Here is a 19,354-nt window from a genome sequence, read left to right on the forward strand (position 1 = left end):
CCACAGCTTGAACGTGTTTGTGTGTGTGCACAGATATCAGACATTTTCTTTCTTCCTAGCTGCTTTTCCAGCACAAACGTTTTAAAAATCCCTTCTATGTTGTGAGAACCCTGAAGAACTACTGTGTGAAAGTTGAACTTCAAAAAAAGCCTCTCCATCTCACGTTCTGCTTTTCGCTTAGCAAAGTGCTTACTCTAAATTACAAAGAAAACGAAGCACTTACGGCCCACATAGTTGACAGTCTAACTTATGTTCAGCGAATCTCCCAACACGAATGCTCCACACACACATACTCACACACACACACACACACACACACACACACACACACACACACACACACACACACACACACACACACACACACACACACACACACAATCTCTTCTCATTGCTGCGTTTCCAAAACATCCTTCTCAGGTCTGTCTTCTTAGATGTATTGCCCCTTTTATCCAACCAATTAGGCGTCAGCATTTCATCTCCCAGGAAACGTGTTTGTGGCTTTAATTGGCCATTTGATTTGCATCACTTTGATTTAATTCTAACCGAGTGAAGAGTTTTATTTTCGCCCAGGCGGCTGTTGTTTCCCCTGGGGCTGGTGCCACGTGTGAGTGTGTGTGCGGGTTGTGTTCATGGGTGTTTATGGGTGTTGCTGTATGTGTGCGCATCAAAAAGCAGACCGAAAAGTGTGTGTGTATGTGTGTATGTGTGCGTGCGATCCAGATTGAGGAGGGTGTCGGATTTAGATTCAGGGTTAGAAAGTGTGTTGCCTCGGTTGCTTTACTTTCAAACATTTTTAGCATTCTTTGAAGCGTGGTGGGTGTTGTTCTGAACACTGTTACACTTGGGCAGTGTGGGGAAAGCATCATGCCTTATCTCTGTGGGCTTCCTGTTGACGTGTACAGGCAGGTGAAAGGGATCACACACACAAACACTAACGCACGCACACACACAGAGGAACAGGCCCACAGGCCCTGGCTTGCCCACACACTCATTTTCCACCAGTGGGATGAGACGGAGGGGGGCGGACGACTGTATAGTGGTGTATCCAAGGAGAACGACAAGTAGTTTTTCTTCTACATGAAAGCGCCTTTGCAGCAGAGGCACAGAAGAGCAAAAGATTATATCTATAGGGCTCCTGTGGTGTGTCTTAAATGGTAAAATATTCAAATAACAAAACAAAATAAATAAATAAAGCAAGTAAAGAGTACAATCTGTGGTTTTATGCATAATAATGTCACAGTAGTATATATGGCTGTTTCGAAAGGCTATAGTTCATAACCCACATGACTCACGGTAGTGCTGCATTCAGCCATTATTCTTCCACACCATCATCACGCTGTTCACACATGGACTGAATACAATTCCGTAAATGTGAGGAAATCAATAAAACGAGCTTATTTTATTTGTTTGACACTTTCAAACTGCACATATCTCAACAAATCCCTCAGTTGGACATGTTTCTGTGTAAATGGGCAGTTAGGAATTAGTGAGCCAATGTAGTGATCTGATTCGCAGGCCTAACAATGTGATGAAAGGAGGACAGAAAATCGCATCTCTCTGTTTTTATCTTTTTCCCTTCCTGAGCTTTCTTTCAGAAAGAAAAAGTTGAGCCAAAGTATAATCCCTAATTACAGTCTTATAATTAAGTGTGCAAGTCCAAACAGACTAAAATGCTAATTAAAGACTGTGCCCTTTATTCTTTGTTATGCATACTGATATATAGTGCATATGGAGTGTCAACGTGATCTCATTACACTCTTAAAAATGCAGGTTATTTCTTTTTAACCCAACTGCTGGGTTGAGACTGTTGGCTTGTTTCTTTTTCAGTGTTGGATAGTTTTTGCGTTACCCAGTCGTTAGGTTAGTGAAGTGGCATAGCAGACGGGCATGCACTGTGGGGGGCCCCAGTAATAACCTCCCCGTGCTGAGTTGCATCGTATCATGTGCCGACAATAGCCAGATATTGTCAAAAGCATCAAATACTGGCAATATTAAGAGGATTTGGCATTTCCAATTAATGCAGTCCTGTTACATTCTTCTTCTTTTTAGGCCTATTATTATTATTAGGATACTTTTATTATTAAATTACAATTAATGTGCCCTGCAATCATTCATAGCACATCACGCAATAAAACATTAGACTATTAGCTTTCTCCTCATTAAAAATGTTTTTAAAAATGTTTTTTAAAACAGATCTATTAATTTATACAATGAATTACAGTCCTATAATTTAAATGATTAACGTTACAGTCATCAATGCAAATTAAGAGCAGCTTTATTTCATACACAGATTTTCAAAAACAACCTGTTTAACTTGAAATATTTTTTTTCTCATGTTTTTCACTATACGGGCCACAAGAGAAATATTAAGGGAATAATTTTAGACAGCTATAAACCATTATCAGCATATGTTGAAGTAGAAAGTCAGTGCATGGGCTTTTGCATCCTCTTCAGGAGAGAGCGGTTCTCAGCGCTGCATAATTGTTGCACATCTTCAGTGAAAAATTGGTTTTTATATGTTTTATTTAATGTATAAAGTCTTTGCTGTGCTGTAAATAATTTTTCACATACAGGGACAAGATGTTAGTCAGCTAAATTCATCAGCAATGATTATTTTGTTTGATGGAAATGCCTTTTGCCTGATTTTATTCATTATAAAACTGAATTTAAGTTATTTTGATGTTAAAATATGTTCTCTAATCTTAGTACTCTTTGTTTAGGGGCAGGTTATGCAGTCAGTCACAGCATCTTTCATCTATGGGTGAAATGCGAGGTGGTGGTTCATCCAAATAAATTAAATTTGTTTTATATTTTTGTACATTGGTATTCCTGCTTATTAATAAATGTTCACCTTTTGATTTTTACTGTTGCCTCTAGTAATTCTGTGTTTGATTTACAATTCCTAACCCATTTTAAACCAGCAACATAGTCATTTTTAAACAATAACTGAGTTAAATATAACAACCCGGCATGTTGGGTCAGACATTTAACCCAACCAGCTGGGTCAAAATAACCAGCATGTGTTCTGTCTAATATTTAACCAGCGCTGGATTGCCAAATAAACCAGAAATGGTAGTTGTTGTTTTTACCTAGAATTTATATTTTTTGTGTGTTTGCATATAATATGCTGTTCTAGCACACACATAATGTTGACAAAGTTGGGACAACTTCAGTAAGGACAATTTCAGACATACAAATCTTTATGAAAATCATATATATGGTTATATAATAAATGAAACTAAAGTTTTAACAAAGACACATTCATTTAATAAAGTTATGTAATGCACTGACCTAATTTGTTATCATAGCCGTTTAAAATTAAGAATACTTGAGAGCATATATACAAATCAATATATACTCATCAGGGCTCTAGACTAACTTTTTGCACTGGTTGCACTGGTGAGCCTAACTTTTTTTCTTAGGTGCAGCAGCACAAAAGTTAGGTGCACTCAAATTTTCGACGGCATCGCATTTAACACAGCAGTTTTACAAGTTCACTTTTTTTTTTTAAATCACTGTCCATATACAGTAGGCAATATTGACTTGTAAATGATTAACTAACAATCTGGTCAACATAAAGTTCTTTGTTTGAAGCACAATTCTACAAGAAAGGTAACTTACTGAAAAAGTGTTGGTGCGTCACTGAGCTGAAATTTAAACTTAAAACATCTCAGGATAAATGAAATAAAAAGAAAATCTAAATTAAATGTTTAAAGGGCTTCAAACTGAACATCTCTTGGCTCTATGTCTTATGGACTATACTCCATTGCAGTCACATGCCCCTCGGATGGCCAACTCCTGTAGTTTGGCCTTCTTGATCTTTGGCCTTGGCTAAACCAGCTGCCCACACTCTCTCTAGAATCAAAATCTTCCAGACTTGGCCCCTCTACACTGATTCTTATCAGATCTTCCACTGTGTCTGAATGAAGGGATGCTCTAGTGTCTGATCTGAACAGCTAAACAGTCCCTAAACAGCTTATACTACTGTCTCAACTATAAAAATAGTTCAGTTTTGTAAGTAATAGCAAAGTGACTATATTTCATTTTGTATTTTTATTAAGTTAATTTAGAGAAAAATGTTTGGAGCATTTTTTTGTTTGTTAAATATAAGTTTTAGGGTTTTTTTTTAAAGTAACGACCAAGAGGTCAGCGTTAGACAGTGAGACTATGTTTGATCAATTTAGCCTTCTCAAATCATCATGACTCGCCTAAGATAAAATCTATAGATATAAAACTGTTCAAGCATATAAAAATGTTTAAACATTAGACCCAGATAAATGTGCGCTATATACAATAGTTTGTGCGGAGATGCTTCAGGACATGGAGACGCCAGCGTGATCACTTATAAATATATCTATAGAAAGCTTTAAATGATTACTTAATGAAATAAAACAAATCGAAAACAAAAACTCATTATAATCATAATCCATAAAGATGCACTTCTCTCTAAAGGTGCATCTAATGAGATGGCGAGTCAGGATTAGCAACTTCATACTTGCGACACAGACTCAGAAAACACTAGTTTATTAGTAAATAATTCAAATATCTCTTAACTATTTCCCCCTGTCACATTTATAGTAATTACTTTTGCCGGTGCTTTGCGGCAAGCTTGAGCCTATTGTGTGTATTTGAACGGAGAACTGTTCAGCTGCGCTGCTGCTGCGGGACACTAAACACAATCGAGCCGCTCTTGACAGTCGCGGTAGCACAGTCTCGTGTTGTTTCCACCAGCGCGGCAATTTTTTTTCATCACTAATTGATGGATGTCTAAAATATAAAATTAAGGAGGAGTCTAAAAAAGTCATGGCCTGTCGGGTTTGGGCTGAAATGCAGGGCTCTAGTGTCTATTGTTGAACCACAGGGAGACTGTCAGAGTCGCAAAGTCTTTTTTTTCCCTCGAACGGCTGGTCGCACTGGTGCGACCTCTGATTTTTTTTAGTTGCACCATTGAGAAATTAGGTTGCATGTGCAACCAAATTGGTCGCACTCTGGAGCCCTGCTCATTAAGTCATTGTTCAAAACTGCAAATGACTTAGGTTTTTAAAGAAATCTTATATGGAAGTCATTTAAAATAATAATAATAATGATCATTATTTAATGAGTCAATTAATTATTTTTTTACTTATTTACTCAAATGCACAATTCATGCAAGAATGAAAAAAGTGTCTTTATGCATGAGTCATTGAATCATTCATTTAACTGACTGAAAAGAAAATGGAAATTTTATCAATCATAAAGACAGTGACTTGTTTTGTTTCTTTGCCAACAAACATTTTTGTCATTCAGCGTTGTTGAATAAATCGGACTTGTAAAAAAAAATCAACAACAACAAATCAACATTTATCAACAACAACAACAAAAAAGTAACTGAGTGACTTACTGACTCCTTAATTTAACCCATTTGTTCAAATATTAATTTTTTCAGATTATAAATATTTGTAAGTAAAAACATTTCATTAAAATTTTGACACATCTGCAATGTTTTAATCTTCCAACCTGCAATCTATTTTTTTTTCTTTTTTTGATGAAGGTCTGGAATATTACGTCTGGTAAATTACATTTTATTCTGTTTACTAGTTAATCACAGAAATTTTGAAAAATCAAAAATTTTAATTTCTATTGTAATTTATGCATATAGCAACTACACACACACACACACACACACACACACACACACACACACACACACACACACACACACACAGTAATATCTTAATTTGCCATTAATAGCAGCTATCTGTCTTTTTCTAGTATTTATTTATTACCTATTATATATTTCATATCTTTTATTTATTTCATTACTCAGGGGTTTAAGTATGCATCTCTCTCTCTCTCTCTCTCTCTCTCTCTCTCTCTCTCTCTCTGACAGGCAGTGACAGAAGAAGCCTGGGGTGTTTGAATAAAAGATGAATACTCAGGCTGGTTCATGACACTGGGGTAACCCTGAACTGTAACTGTAGAACCACAGAGCTACAGTCAGACCACAACAAAAGGATCACCCCTCGAGAACCTTCAGTACGGGGATCCAGGGAATCGGAGAGGCGAGTTAATGCTGGCTCAAATATGAATGCAATTCAGTAAGAGCTGAATAGGAAATGACACTGGGACTCTAAATGCTTGAGCTTTTTCCACTCAATGCCAGCAGTGTGCTGAAGACACAATACAGAGCGCTAACAAAGAGGTGTGTTATTGTGTGGGTTTGTTTATTTAATTTGTGTGCGTGTTTAATTGTAAGAATACCTAGTTGTGTGTTAGTTTGTATGGAATTGATGCCTTTAGAGTGCTGCCAGCACAGGAATATCTCTAATAATAGCCATCAAACATTTGGCCAGATGATATTTTGGCTGCAGAGCTAGGGTATGGTGCATCATTGAAAGATTCTGAAGAATAATTCTGATCCCAGCATTCCCATTAGCATCTTTTTACAAAGGATTCCCAGTCAGTATTTATCTAGTCAACAAAATTACTAACAAAAATGTTTGTTGACAAAGTTTTTTTATTTTTATTTCAACAACAAAGGGCTGAAAACTCAACTAAATTAATTCATTTCAAACGGTTGCCGAAATATGAGAAAACGGATGAGAAAACAGCTACTGCAAGATATTAACACTGCACTAGCAATGTTTTTGAAAGAAGGAAGATATAGGAAATTATTTAAATAATCCAATCATAGTACACTGGGGATTGACCCGCATGAGCTGGAAGAACTGAATACCAGTAAACTGAACCGCTTTGCAGACGGATTAATATGTTCACTCAAATGCATCCTATATATAAGTATATGAAATTAGTCTACAGAATCCACAACTTAAATGTAATATTACTTTTTACAGACAATCAAGTGACTGCATAAACGACTGTTAACTAAGTTATGTGCTACTAATAATTTGACTGAATATATTCAACGGAGTGCACATTGTACAACATCTTAAACAGTCTCTAAAACACACACAAAAAAAGAAGGCCTGTTCACACCAGGGACAATAACTAGAATGTTTAAGATATAGTTTTAAAAATCATCCCAAACTAAAGAAGAGTTCACACAACAACTATAATGATAACAACATGGAGGAACAATATCACTGAAATCACTTTCAGATTTTTTTTTCCCCAGCTAATGAACAATGAAAACATTGAGGGCCAATAAGAATCCATCCTGCTTTAACTCACTTGAGCATGTAAAGGGGCAAATGACAAAACTGCAGCACAAGCTTATAATAAACAGAACTTCATCATGACTTATATAGTTATCATTATTAATATAGTTATCATTCTTGGTGAGAACGGCCTTAACTCTTAAGCATGATGAATTCATAAGATATTAATCAACATTAATATAATATAATATAATATAATATAATATAATATAATATAATATAATATAATATAATATAATATAATATAATATAATTTTGTTATTTCATTATAAATAAATGAATCAAATAAAAATGATGGAAATATATTAATATTATGAAATACTGATAACATGTAATTACAGTACATGTTGAGGACAAACTAAAACAAACTGAACACTGTTCCCAGTCTGGACAAAGAGGTAGAAAGGGTTAAAAGTCATGGCCTAGATCTTGTGCTAGAAACTGATGTAAGAGGATGGGAACTTTTCATTTTCCTCATGCACCTTTGCTTCTCAGCTTAATGTGTGTGTGTTTTCTTGGTTCTGTTGCTGCTTGTCTGGGAGGATATAGGTAAGGAATACCCTGAATTCCTGTCGTGTCTCATTTTGAGGTTGAAACAGTCAGGCGAGCAGGTCTGGGTGTTACAAAACTCTTACAGCCTTGACTTTTTGACTCATTTCTGATTTATACAATGTGGCAAACAAAGCCTTAATGGACACTGTAGGAAGACATTTTAATAAAATGGTGTTTTGCCAGCATTTCTTTCCATATGACCTACTTGAAACAAATGTTTCAGTTTTACTTTTCAGAATTAAAATTTGGTCTGAAAAGAAATACAGCATGAATGTGGGAGGTAAGCTAATTGTAAAGCTTTATTTATATACAGGTGCTGGTCATATAATTAGAATATCATCAAAAAGTTGATTTATTTCACTAATTCCATTCAAAAAGTGAAACTTGTATATTATATTTATTCATTACACACAGACTGATATATTTCAAATGTTTATTTCTGTTAATTTTGATGTTAATAACTGACAACTAAGGAAAATCCCAAATTCAGTATCTCAGAAAATTAGAATATTGTGAAAAGGTTCGATATTGAAGACACCTGGTGCCACACTCTAATCAGTTAATTAACTCAAAACACCTGCAAACCTTTAAATGGTCTCTCTCAGTCTAGTTCTGTAGGCTACACAATCATGGGGAAGACTGCTGAATTGACAGTTGTCCAAAAGACGACCATTGACACCTTGCACAAGGAGGGCAAGACACAAAAGGTCATTGCAAAAGAGGCTGGCTGTTCACAGAGCTCTGTGTCCAAGCACATTAACAAACAGGCAAAGGGAAGGAAAAGATGTGACAGAAAAAATGTACAAGCAATAGGGATAACCACACCCTGGAGAGGATTGTGAAACAAAACCCATTCAAAAATGTGGGGGAGATTCACAAAGAGTGGACTGCAGCTGGAGTCAGTGCTTCAAGAACCATTACACAAAGAAATATGCAAGACATGGGTTTCAGCTGTCGCATTCATTGTGTCAAGCCAGTCTTGAACAACAGACAGCGTCAGAAGCATCTCGCTTCAAAATGGACAGGACTGCTGCTGAGTAGTCCAAAGTTATGTGCTCTGATGAAAGCAAATTTTGCATTTCCTTTGGATATCAGGGTCCCAGAGTCTGGAGGAAGAGAGGAGAGGCACACAATCCACGTTTCTTGAGGTCCAGTGTAAAGTTTTTCACAGTCAGTGATGGTTTTTCGGTGCCATGTCATCTGCTGGTGTTGGTCCACTGTGTTTTCTGAGGTCCAAGGTCAACACAGCCGTATACCAGGAAGTTTTAGAGCACTTCATGCTTCCTGCTGCTGGCCAACTTTATGGAGATGCAGATTTCATTTTCCAACAGGGCTTGGCCCCAGCACACAGTGCCAAAGCTTCCAGTAGCTGGTTTAAGGACCATGGTATCCCTGTTCTTAATTGGCCAGCAAACTCGGCTGACCTTAACCCCATAGAAAATCTATGGGGTATTTGGGGAGAGGAAGATGCGATATGCCAGACCCAACAATGCAGAAGAGCTGAAGGCCACTATCAGAGCAACCTGGGCTCTCATAACGCCTGAGCAGTGCCACAGACTGATCGACTCCATGCCAAGCCGCATTGCTGCAGTAATTCAGGCAAAAGGAGCCCCAACTAAGTATTGAGTGCTGTACATGCTCATACTTTTCATTTTTATACTTTTTATTTGGCCAAGATTTCTAAAAATCATTTCTTAGTATTGGTCTTAATTTATATTCAAATTTTCTGATATACTGAATTTGGGATTTTCCTTAAAATAAACAAGAAATAAACATTTGAAATATATCAGTCTGTGTGTAATGAATGAATATAATATACAAGTTTCACTTTTTGAATGAAATTAATAAAATAAATCAACTTTTTGATGATATTCTAATTATATGACCAGCACCTGTAGTCCATAAAGCTTTATTTGGTATTAAAAATGACAGAGTCAAAAGAAAGTCCCAAATAACCCTATTTACTTTCTAAATGTAAATTTGTGGATAGCATATAGTCAAACTCCCTAACCACTAAGCCACGACTTCCCACATATGCTGAATGATTCATTCAAAGAATTGACAGAAATACTTTTCATTTTATGCATACATCAGTAAGGAGGCTATTGAATAATGTTAACCAATAGTCAAACAGGATTTTATGCATTATCTTAGCAAATTTGCATTTGGGTTGACTTTGTTCTGGTATAAATCATTCCCTTTTCACAGTGCAACTGATTCCCCTCTACATTGTTTCTTGCTGAATATCTTGTTTCAATTGAAAATATGTCACATTAAGGAAGTAAAATGGGTTGCAACCCGCAGTTCACACTGATTTTCAGTTCCCTGCATGAGCAGCTTTTCAATAAAACAAAAAGTGTATCTCCATATTTGGAAACTTGAAAATATAACAAAGAACATATAAGATTGTGTTTACATGGCTGCTTTACATATACACTATGTCCTCCATTCTCAATTTTCATTCAATTTCACTTACAGAATATGGATAAACAAGAAGTTAACCTTGCACTAATGGCTGTTGTTGCAAAGATATGTGGTGGTCACATGAGAACACCTCCCATCTGGTCATGGCCATCAGTGTTACTAACCTAATGTGTCATCTATAAATTATTAGCCTCTCATTTTTCAGTACGTTACACTTGGCCACTGAAAAGCATCCTCTGTCATTTTTATTGCCTTGCATTTCACAGATGTCCAAAACAATTTTATGGGAAATACACAGTACTGAGCTTATTTACTGCAAGTGTGCATGCATTTGCAGTAAATGACTTTTAATTGTGCGGCTGACATAAAATGTGATCAGAACGACAATCAGAAACATGACGATGCAGAAACAGAGAAAGAATCATTCTTTTACGTGTGTGCCTAAATGGGGACTTCTAATTGCCTTATCTTAGAATATTAATACTAATCACTCCATTCTAAACTTAACTTTTGACATTTTTAGAGGTGAATTAAAACATAATTTAGTCTCCTAATGAACCATTTTTCCTTTTAAGGATGTCCCCAAAATTAGATTTTCCCCAAAACCACATCATATTCACCAAAAACCACAATAAACAAAAACAACAATACACCCCCAACAACAATTCCACCCCAAAAAAAACACAAGCTCAAACACACATACACACACACACATACTTCCACTATCATTCTTAATCTTTTATAACCATTGCAGTGCACGTCCATGTAAAAGCTTTCCTAATGCTTTCCCAATGAAAATCAATACAGCCCTGCAAAAGTGAGGTTAGCATTAGCAATCTCCCCTCATTTCTCTCTCTCTTTCTGTATCCCTCCACGTGTCTCCCACTGTCTCCTGGCCCCTCCATCACTGGTCTCCTCCATTAATTTATAATATCTATCTCTGGAGTTGGTCCTCGCTAGCATACGCATGGACCCCGTGAGCATGCAAGTGTGAGTGTCAAGTATATCAACTATCCATCTGACCTGTTGCCTGATCCCGAGCGTGTGTGTTGAGTTACACAGAGTCACCTATTGCCCACCTGTCTGACCGTTAACCTTGCACACTGGAGCGGCGCGTCTGCAGGTGTGTGTCAGCACTCGCAACATTAACAAGCCTAGTATATTGATTGCCACTCTGTCTATTCAAATAATAGGAACGTGGGCCGCCGTAGGGACAGAATGCAGCCGGTCGATAGGTGTTGGCGTGAGTGGGCGGAAGGGGGAGGGGCTATAGAAAAAGTGCACTGCAGCAAAGAGGGAGTTCGGAGTTTCACTTAGGAACATGCTGAGTTGTGCATTTATAGAAGATAGGAGAGATGCGCGATAGAGAGAGAGAGAGACAGATATAGATCAAAAGGATTTCCATTTTCATTGGCAATTCCGAGAGTGCCGTTTATGTATGCATCGCGCAGGGGCCTGTTTGCAAATTCAGACAGCAGTAGGGTATTGGCTTGCCATCACGCTATACCATCCCATCATGGAAGCCAAACACACATATGCATGCACCGTCTACACCAAGCTCGAGTTAGGCTAGGTCACAAAGCTCTGTGGTAGAGGAGTTAATTACAGTGTGATCAATAATTGATTAAACCGTCAGAATGAGTCCAACAAACTCAGCAGTAAGCATTAACACACTCTCACCCCAAACTCTTGGCCGAGTATGAACGCAAATGCAGAAGCACACAAATATACATCCAAATTCTCTGTTAAGCATTTTCAGTGAAAAAAAAAAAATGTCAGCAGGTTAAGAGGATTGACTCGGTATTGGATTAAGCCACCCACTGTGGTCAGGATCACTCCAGCGTGTATGGATTGATTAGGTCTTGTGAGGCGCACATCTCCCTAACGACTGCATCAGCTGTTTTTTAGGCTCTGGGTAAAGACACTTACAATCCGACTGTCAGTCATGCTAAAAAGACCAAAAATGACATGTCATTTAGGACTCAATATCTCGCATGTAGACCTCGGCGGATTTGGTTTAAGCTCCCAACACCTGTCAGAAAATGTAATGCGATCCCAGTGTTCAATTTAACCATGTCTCTCTATAGTACGAGGCCACCCTTTGGTTCAGGCTTAGTCCAAAGCGCCTGTCAAAAGGTGCACAGGTAATCTTTTTTTAATGCTTCTGTTAAGTGCTAAGCTAGCATTTTGGATACGCTGCATTAAATCTATGACCTGGATAAAAGTGTAAAGATGACAGATTAAGTCAAAAAAGACAACTCTGCAAGCCTGCGTGGTTTCTCTCTCAAGCGTTTCATGCATATGCTGTCAAACCCACTGGCCAGTTCCGCTCAAAGCAGGTAGACATAAATTCCGCTCTATATTTAACACTTCCAAACATGTCTCAGAAAATGAAAGAACGAGGAAAGGAGTGGAAAGAATGTCAAAGACATGAAAATAAGGGGAGTATGATGGAGAGAATGATAGAAAGCAAGAGAGAAAGAGAGAGACTGAGCCAGTGGAAAGAGATCTGTGAGAGAAAATGGGTTACATTTCTCCTCTCTTCGACAGTCTATTTTCAGTAGCTACTCCTAGAAAGGAGAGCAGGCAGTTAGCACCATATAACCTTAACCACTCCACATGCAGTAACACAACAACAGTACAGGCTGACTGCAGTACTTGTCACATTTGTGCTTGTCTAAAACTAGTTTAGCTTTTTTTTAGTTCTGGATGGGATGGGATTTCACTAAGAGCAGATCAGCTTGAATTCACCTCAGAACTATTAAATAATCCAAAAGCCATTGACAAGATATGGGAAAAATATAGCCCCTAACCGCATAAAATTATGTGTTATATATCCAGAGAAACCAGTTTCCACCTCTAAAATGTAATTGTGACTTTACATCACACAATTATTACTTCTCGTTATTTAAATCTCCCTATCGTGCAATTATATCTCACAATGTGGCTTTATATCTCGTTTTTTAATATCACTATTGCAACTTTATATGTTAGAAATGTGACTATATTTCACAGTGTCACTTGGCAGAATGCCTACTGTACAGTCTGACTATATTTCACGGTTGTTACTTTATACACCACAGTTGTGATTTTTGTCTCACAGTGTGATTATATCTCACAGGTTGACTTTATTTATTTTAAACATTATACTACACTTATTTTTTTCTCTGAGGTGGAAACTGGCTTACATTAATACCAGACTGTTTCTTAGAAAACCTAATTACATAATGTACTCAAATAATGTACTCAAAGAAACAAAGAAAATGTGTGGGGTAATCCAATACTATCAGCGTTTTTCTATATTAGTACAGGAATATCCCACAGGACTAAATGAATTTAGGTTAGTTTTGGAATCCAAATCTAGTTCAAGCTTGAAGCTTTTGTCCTGACAAGCCTTGTAGCGTTTTGGGTAAATGTTTCTCCTTGCTGGCCAAAATGATCCAAAACTAGTACAATTCTAAGACACTTGATAAACATGGCCTGCTTGTACTTGTTGAAGGTGCAGTGGTGCAGAGTCATAGATCTTTATTTTCTTACCTGTTTGCTGTACTTGACAGTTTGGCAGCCGTAATCGGAGCATTGGTCTGAGCTGAGTGACATGGCGTCTGCATTACCGGTGCCGTTGCCAGTGAAGGTGTTAGTGGGGGGCAGTTCCTGCACAGCTTGGTGCTTCTTGCCTTCCACGGGTGGTGAGTTGGGCTGAAGATGTACTGCAGGCAAAGGTGAGCTGGACTTGTAGTGGCGGGCCAGATCTGGACTTGATTGGTGACGTCTTGAGCCTAGTCTTGGACTGCTTGGATCTCCATTAGCTGCTGCACAATAACGTGCTGCAATCCTCTCGCTGGCACTGCTAGCGTCTTCATCATCCTCTTCTTCATCGCCTCCCCCACGTCTGCAGCCATTCACTGTCATAATTCCACTGTATAAAGAACGCTCAGATTTGGCAGTACCGTTATTACGCTTGTCTCTGCGTGGTTTGCGCCCACGTTCATTTTGGGAGCCCTGGGCTTGAAGAGGGGGAGGTTGTGGACTGAAAAAGTCCTCTTCTGGCTCCTTCTTCCCAGCCTCATAGCCATTCTTACCCTGCACCCCACACTGTCGTGCTGTCACAACCAGAAGGATCACCAGAATAACGGCAGCAGCACCAGCCAGGACACCGATGGCAACGCTCAGGCGTTGTTTACCCAAAGCTCTCTCGCTGTCTGGGTCACCTGCAATATCCATATAGAGGGGGACTGCAAGGCTGCGAGCCACCTGAGTTAGAGGGAGAGAGACATACAGAGAGAGAGAGAGAGCAAAAATGGAAAGTCATAAATGGTGTGTCTGCCCTTTGATAACTACATCCTCATTTTACAGCTCTGTCTGCTGAACCACACACATGCACATATACACATTCATCCCCACTGCAAGGCACAGACTTCTCAATTATCATGTCAAGGCTTGGATATTCAATCATAGTTATTCTGCGCAGGCAAGTGTGACTATGTGTATGCGAACGTGTTTGTGTATCTTTCATCTTTGCATCTGTATGTGTTTCCTTCTATCCAATATCCAATGTGGGTCAACAGCAATTTAATGCATGAATATTTATAAACAGCAATATTTATAAAAAGAAAAAAGAAAAAAAAGTGCTATTTCTTGCTAGGATTTCCTAGTTGTGCAAAGTTATGTGTAAGATTCTGTCAAGGGTTTCACTTCACTGATCCATCCTCTCATTTCAAATAAAATGACTCTATTCAGTTTAAACCCTTATCACTTTAATTGTTCCTATTTGGTTATGTTCTACACTGGCACGTTGTTCAGCAGCACAAACTGTTATTTTTTCTCTATATTGAATTACCCTTTGTTTGTGTTTATTTGAACAGCAATGCTGCACTGATGTGTCTCACCTGTGCATCCACCAGCGTAGCATTGGCCAAGCTCTCGTTGATGAAGACATGCACCAGTGCCGTGGCACAAAGGGAAGGCATGCCACTGTCATTGACCCGGACCACCAAGCGGTGCAGACCCCTGTGTCTTCTCTCCAGGGGCTCTGCCAAGGTTATGACCCCACTGCTCGAGCCAATCTCAAACAGACGAAAAGGGTTTCCGCCTACCAGAGCATAGCGGAGATCGGCATTAGACCCTGTGTCGCCATCTGAGGCTGAGACTGTGCGGACTACAGTCCGAGCCCCGCTAGCGGGTGGCAGGAGAGTGTATGATTCATTAGCGGGTGATGTGATGGATGGTGCATTGTCATTTTCATCAGTGACAAACAGGGAGATAGTGGCGGTGGCAGACCGTGGCGGTTCTCCGCCATCAACAGCACGCACACGGAATGAGTATGTGCTACATCGTTCACGGTCAAAGGATGCAGAGGAGAAAATGGTTCCAGTGTTATTTTCAATGGAGAAAACTTCTTGCTTCCCCTCTTTGCCCTCCTCTCCACCCTCCTCTTCATCGTGCTCAACAAAAAGACTCAACTCTGCATTCTCGCCTTCATCTGCATCTGTAACAGTCACCATGCCGACAGGGCTATTAGTGAGCAGGTTCTCTTTGACGTAGAATGTGAAGACTTCCTGGACAAATTTGGGGGCATTGTCATTCCTGTCTGTGACCTGAACTACGACAGTAGCAGAGCCTTGTAGAGACGGGGTGCCCTTATCTCGAGCTATCACACGAAATTCATAGCGTTCCCTCAGCTCTCTGTCTAGTGCCCCAGTGGCACGAATATCACCATTATCGGCATCAATGTAAAAAGCTCCATTAACAGATGGGTCCAGTGAGAAAGCGATCTCTGCATTCTTACCACTGTCTGCATCAGAAGCCACTACTGTGACCACTCGTTCTCCTGGGGCATTATTCTCTGCAAAATGCACTTCCACTAAGCTCTGGGCAAAAGTGGGAGCATGGTCATTGATGTCCACCACACGTACCAGAAGGGAACTATTACTAGAGAGGCTTGGGCTACCAGAGTCCACTGCCACGATAGTGACACTATACTCACGAGTAGCTTCGTAATCCAAAAGTGCTGAGGTGTGGAGAAAATATTTCTTTTTGTTTCGTTCAAAGGCATCATCTGTGGCTGGTGGAGGTGCTAGGGCTGTCTCACCTGCCGGTTTCAATGTGAATGGCACATCCCCAACCACAGTGCAGGTAACCGCACCATTCTCTCCTTGGTCGCGGTCTGACACCTGCACTAATGCTACTGGAGTATCTACCAACACATTCTCTGGAACCATTGCAGCGCCATCCCGAACAAGGATTCGTCCAATTTTTCGAATTTCCACTATGGGTACGTTGTCATTTTCATCCCTTACGTTCAGAACGACTGTAGTACGGTCAGTGCGAGGTGGTTGGCCGCGGTCACGAGCTGTGATGGTGAAGCGTAGCTGCGAAACTTCCTCACGGTCTATGCGATGCAGAACACTCAGCCAACCTGATGCTTCATCCAACCTCAGGAGGCGCCTCACTGATTCTGTAGCTGCTCCAAACACATACTCAACCTGCCCATTCACACCGACATCACGGTCTGTGGCGCGCACCTGCAGGACAGGTGTGCCAGGTGGTGCGTTTTCTGCCATTTCTGCTTCATACACAGCTCTCTCAAAGCGTGGACTGTTGTCGTTGACGTCTGTGATGGACACTCGTAACAGAGCTTGTGAGGAGCGGGGAGGGTTGCCGCCATCACGAACCCGTAGCACGAGTTCATAAGAATCCCGTGCTTCGCGGTCCAGAGGCCCTTTCACGATCAGCTGGGGCTGTTTCTGTCCTTCAGGTGTGTCGGCAACTTGCAGTTCAAACACACTGCTCCTGCTGGCAGGTCCTGCCCCTGTTTCTGATACTCTCCTTCGGTCACCACCATTCCCATTGGTTGGTCCGTTCACAGGCCGTCGCGAAGATGACCCCCCATCTCTACTGTCCTGGATAAGCTCATAGCGATCAATGCCATTGCGACCAAAATCACGGTCTGTGGCTGTGGGAAGGAGATAGAGTGTGCCGATTGGCCGATTCTCCTCAACAGACAGCGTGAGTACTGGTGAAGGGAAGGAGGGGGTGTTGTCATTGATGTCTGTGACTACAATACGGCCATCGAACAGATCCACCCAACTCTGTAGGGGACCTATGACTGACACCTCAAAGTTCAAAAAGCACTCGTTTTCATCAAATATCATCTGACACTGCGGCAGCTTCTCTCTGTCAATCCTCTTGCTGCCTGTAGTAAGCTCTCCGGTGACGTTGTCAATTTTGAAGTATTCTGAGCCAGATTCCAAAGCGAAAGTGACATCACCAGTCCCGATCCCAGAGGTGGACAGCCCCAGGTCTGAAGCCACGTTCCCAATATGCACATCAGCCTGCCCCTCTTCTGCCACGCGGTAGCGCAGCACTGAATTGGCGCGCGGGAGCTGAGTCAGCAGCTGCAGGATAAGCACGAGGTAGCAGCGCGCGGAGTGCACTGCGCCAACGCTCCTGCTCCCCATGACTCTCTCTCTCTCTCTTCCTCTCACTCTCTTTCACTCTCTATCTGCAGCTTCCTCTGGTCCAAGGCAGACTCGCCACCGATAAATCTCTATGAACGCTTTCTTCGGTAAAATCTTATTTTCTCCTGCAGTCTTTTATTCCCCGGTCACGTTTTCAACACGATAAAATAAAACATCCACTTTGTGAAGAGCTCGGCATCGGCGATAAGTTTTTACAGCTCTTTTACGGACAAGAATGTTCCTTTGTGCCTTTTAAGAGTAAACGGGAGTGAAATTTTAGCAGTTTAAATGACTTTGTCCGGCTCATTGAGATGCTGCGGAGCGCGGGCTCCTCTCGCGCTTTCACTGTTTTAAACTGCAATGCAGTAGAACACAAAAGAGATCTGTCTGTGAATTCAGCTCTCACATTCGCATCCCAGAGCTTGCGCTACTGGCTGGGAATAAGCCAAAGTGCTTTCTAAAGTCTTTTCCCGATATTATATGTTCTCTTACCTTAAACCACAATGAGAGGAAAATTGGAAAGCTTTCCCCGCAGTCTTACGCGCGCGTGCCAAGCTCTTATAGATTCCTTTACGGCGAACTTGACAAAGAGAAAAGCTTTTCAGTTCGACTTCTCAGAGCACGTAAATTCGGATAGAGCAGGATAGAGAATTAGCAAAAAAAAGCCTTTAGTAATTCCTCCGGAGTCCGTAGTGGATGTGTGTGAAGTGTTTGAGGAAAAGTCCCGCATTCTCCTCCTCCCCTCACCTGCACGTTCTACTGCACTGCATGTGAACGTCCCTCAAATGATGCTGCAGTCTCTCCCTCTCTCTCTCAACCTCTCCCTCTCTCTTCCCCCATCCGTTCACTGCAACACTTCCCTTGCTTGCTACGTAACTCGACCGTTCAGATGAAACGGGAGACCGTGAGTGTCTCGAAGGAGCTCGCGCTTTCCTTTTAACCAGTCTAAAAGCGCAAATATAGGGGGTGTGTTTGCATACGACCACAAAACAAAATACCTCAGAAGGGAAAAATACACTGATACAACTATACAAGTCCAATGAAGCACTTGTGTAAAAACAGAACAACTAATTAAAATAAAATTCACACCAATGTCCTAATATATGAACCGACATTTAAAATGAACCATATCGTTTGAGTCCGTTTCTTTAACAAATGTGCATCAACACAGCAAAAGCAGTACTTGTTGACAGTGAAATGCATTTTTCTGTTGTAGTACAAAAAAAAGTGAAACAAGGGTTGTAATAAAATAGAGACCTATAAAACTCTATAAATTACAGCATTTAAAGTGGTGTGTGTGTCTGTGTGTGCATATAAGCCACACACACACACACAAATTGAAGCGACCATAACAATTTAAATTTGAATTGTATACAAGTGAGTGGTCTTACAGTTGAGGTAGTGGTTATGTTTAACAGTTTTATCGGCTGTGAAAAATTGAATAACTGGGGTCATTGGGGTCTTTTACAATGGACCTGACATTTCTAAGACATCTCATTATGGCCCTCACAAAATGAAAAATGAAGAATCCTACTTTGTTCATTAAATACTATGATCAAGTTGAACAACCATACTGAAGGTCGCAGGTTAGTGCTTAAGGTCAAGGTCATTGGCCACAAAAGGTTTCCTTAAATAGAAGAGTAATCAGTGAAACTAAAACTTAAAAGTGCAAAGACATCTGATACCATATTGTACGGATAGATAGATAGATAGATAGATAGATAGATAGATAGATAGATAGATAGATAGATAGATAGA

At 40.2% G+C, this 19,354-nt stretch overlaps 1 protein-coding gene across 1 annotated transcript in view; it reads right to left on the bottom strand.

The window, feature by feature from the left end:
* The window catches only part of LOC109064790 (protocadherin-7-like), a 36,472-nt gene extending 17,785 nt beyond the window's left edge, over window positions 1-18,687 (bottom strand). Inside the window, exons 1-2 of the mRNA XM_042716733.1 lie at window positions 15,026-18,687; window positions 13,674-14,390 (exon numbers count right to left, since the gene is read on the bottom strand). Of these exons, the coding sequence (XP_042572667.1) occupies window positions 13,674-14,390; window positions 15,026-17,596 (3,288 nt within the window). The 5' untranslated portion in view covers window positions 17,597-18,687. The remainder of the gene's footprint in view (window positions 1-13,673; window positions 14,391-15,025) is intronic.
* Between the last annotated feature and the right edge of the window lie 667 nt (window positions 18,688-19,354).

This window comes from Cyprinus carpio, chromosome B1 (assembly GCF_018340385.1).
Source record: "Cyprinus carpio isolate SPL01 chromosome B1, ASM1834038v1, whole genome shotgun sequence".
Lineage (NCBI taxonomy): Eukaryota > Metazoa > Chordata > Actinopteri > Cypriniformes > Cyprinidae > Cyprinus > Cyprinus carpio.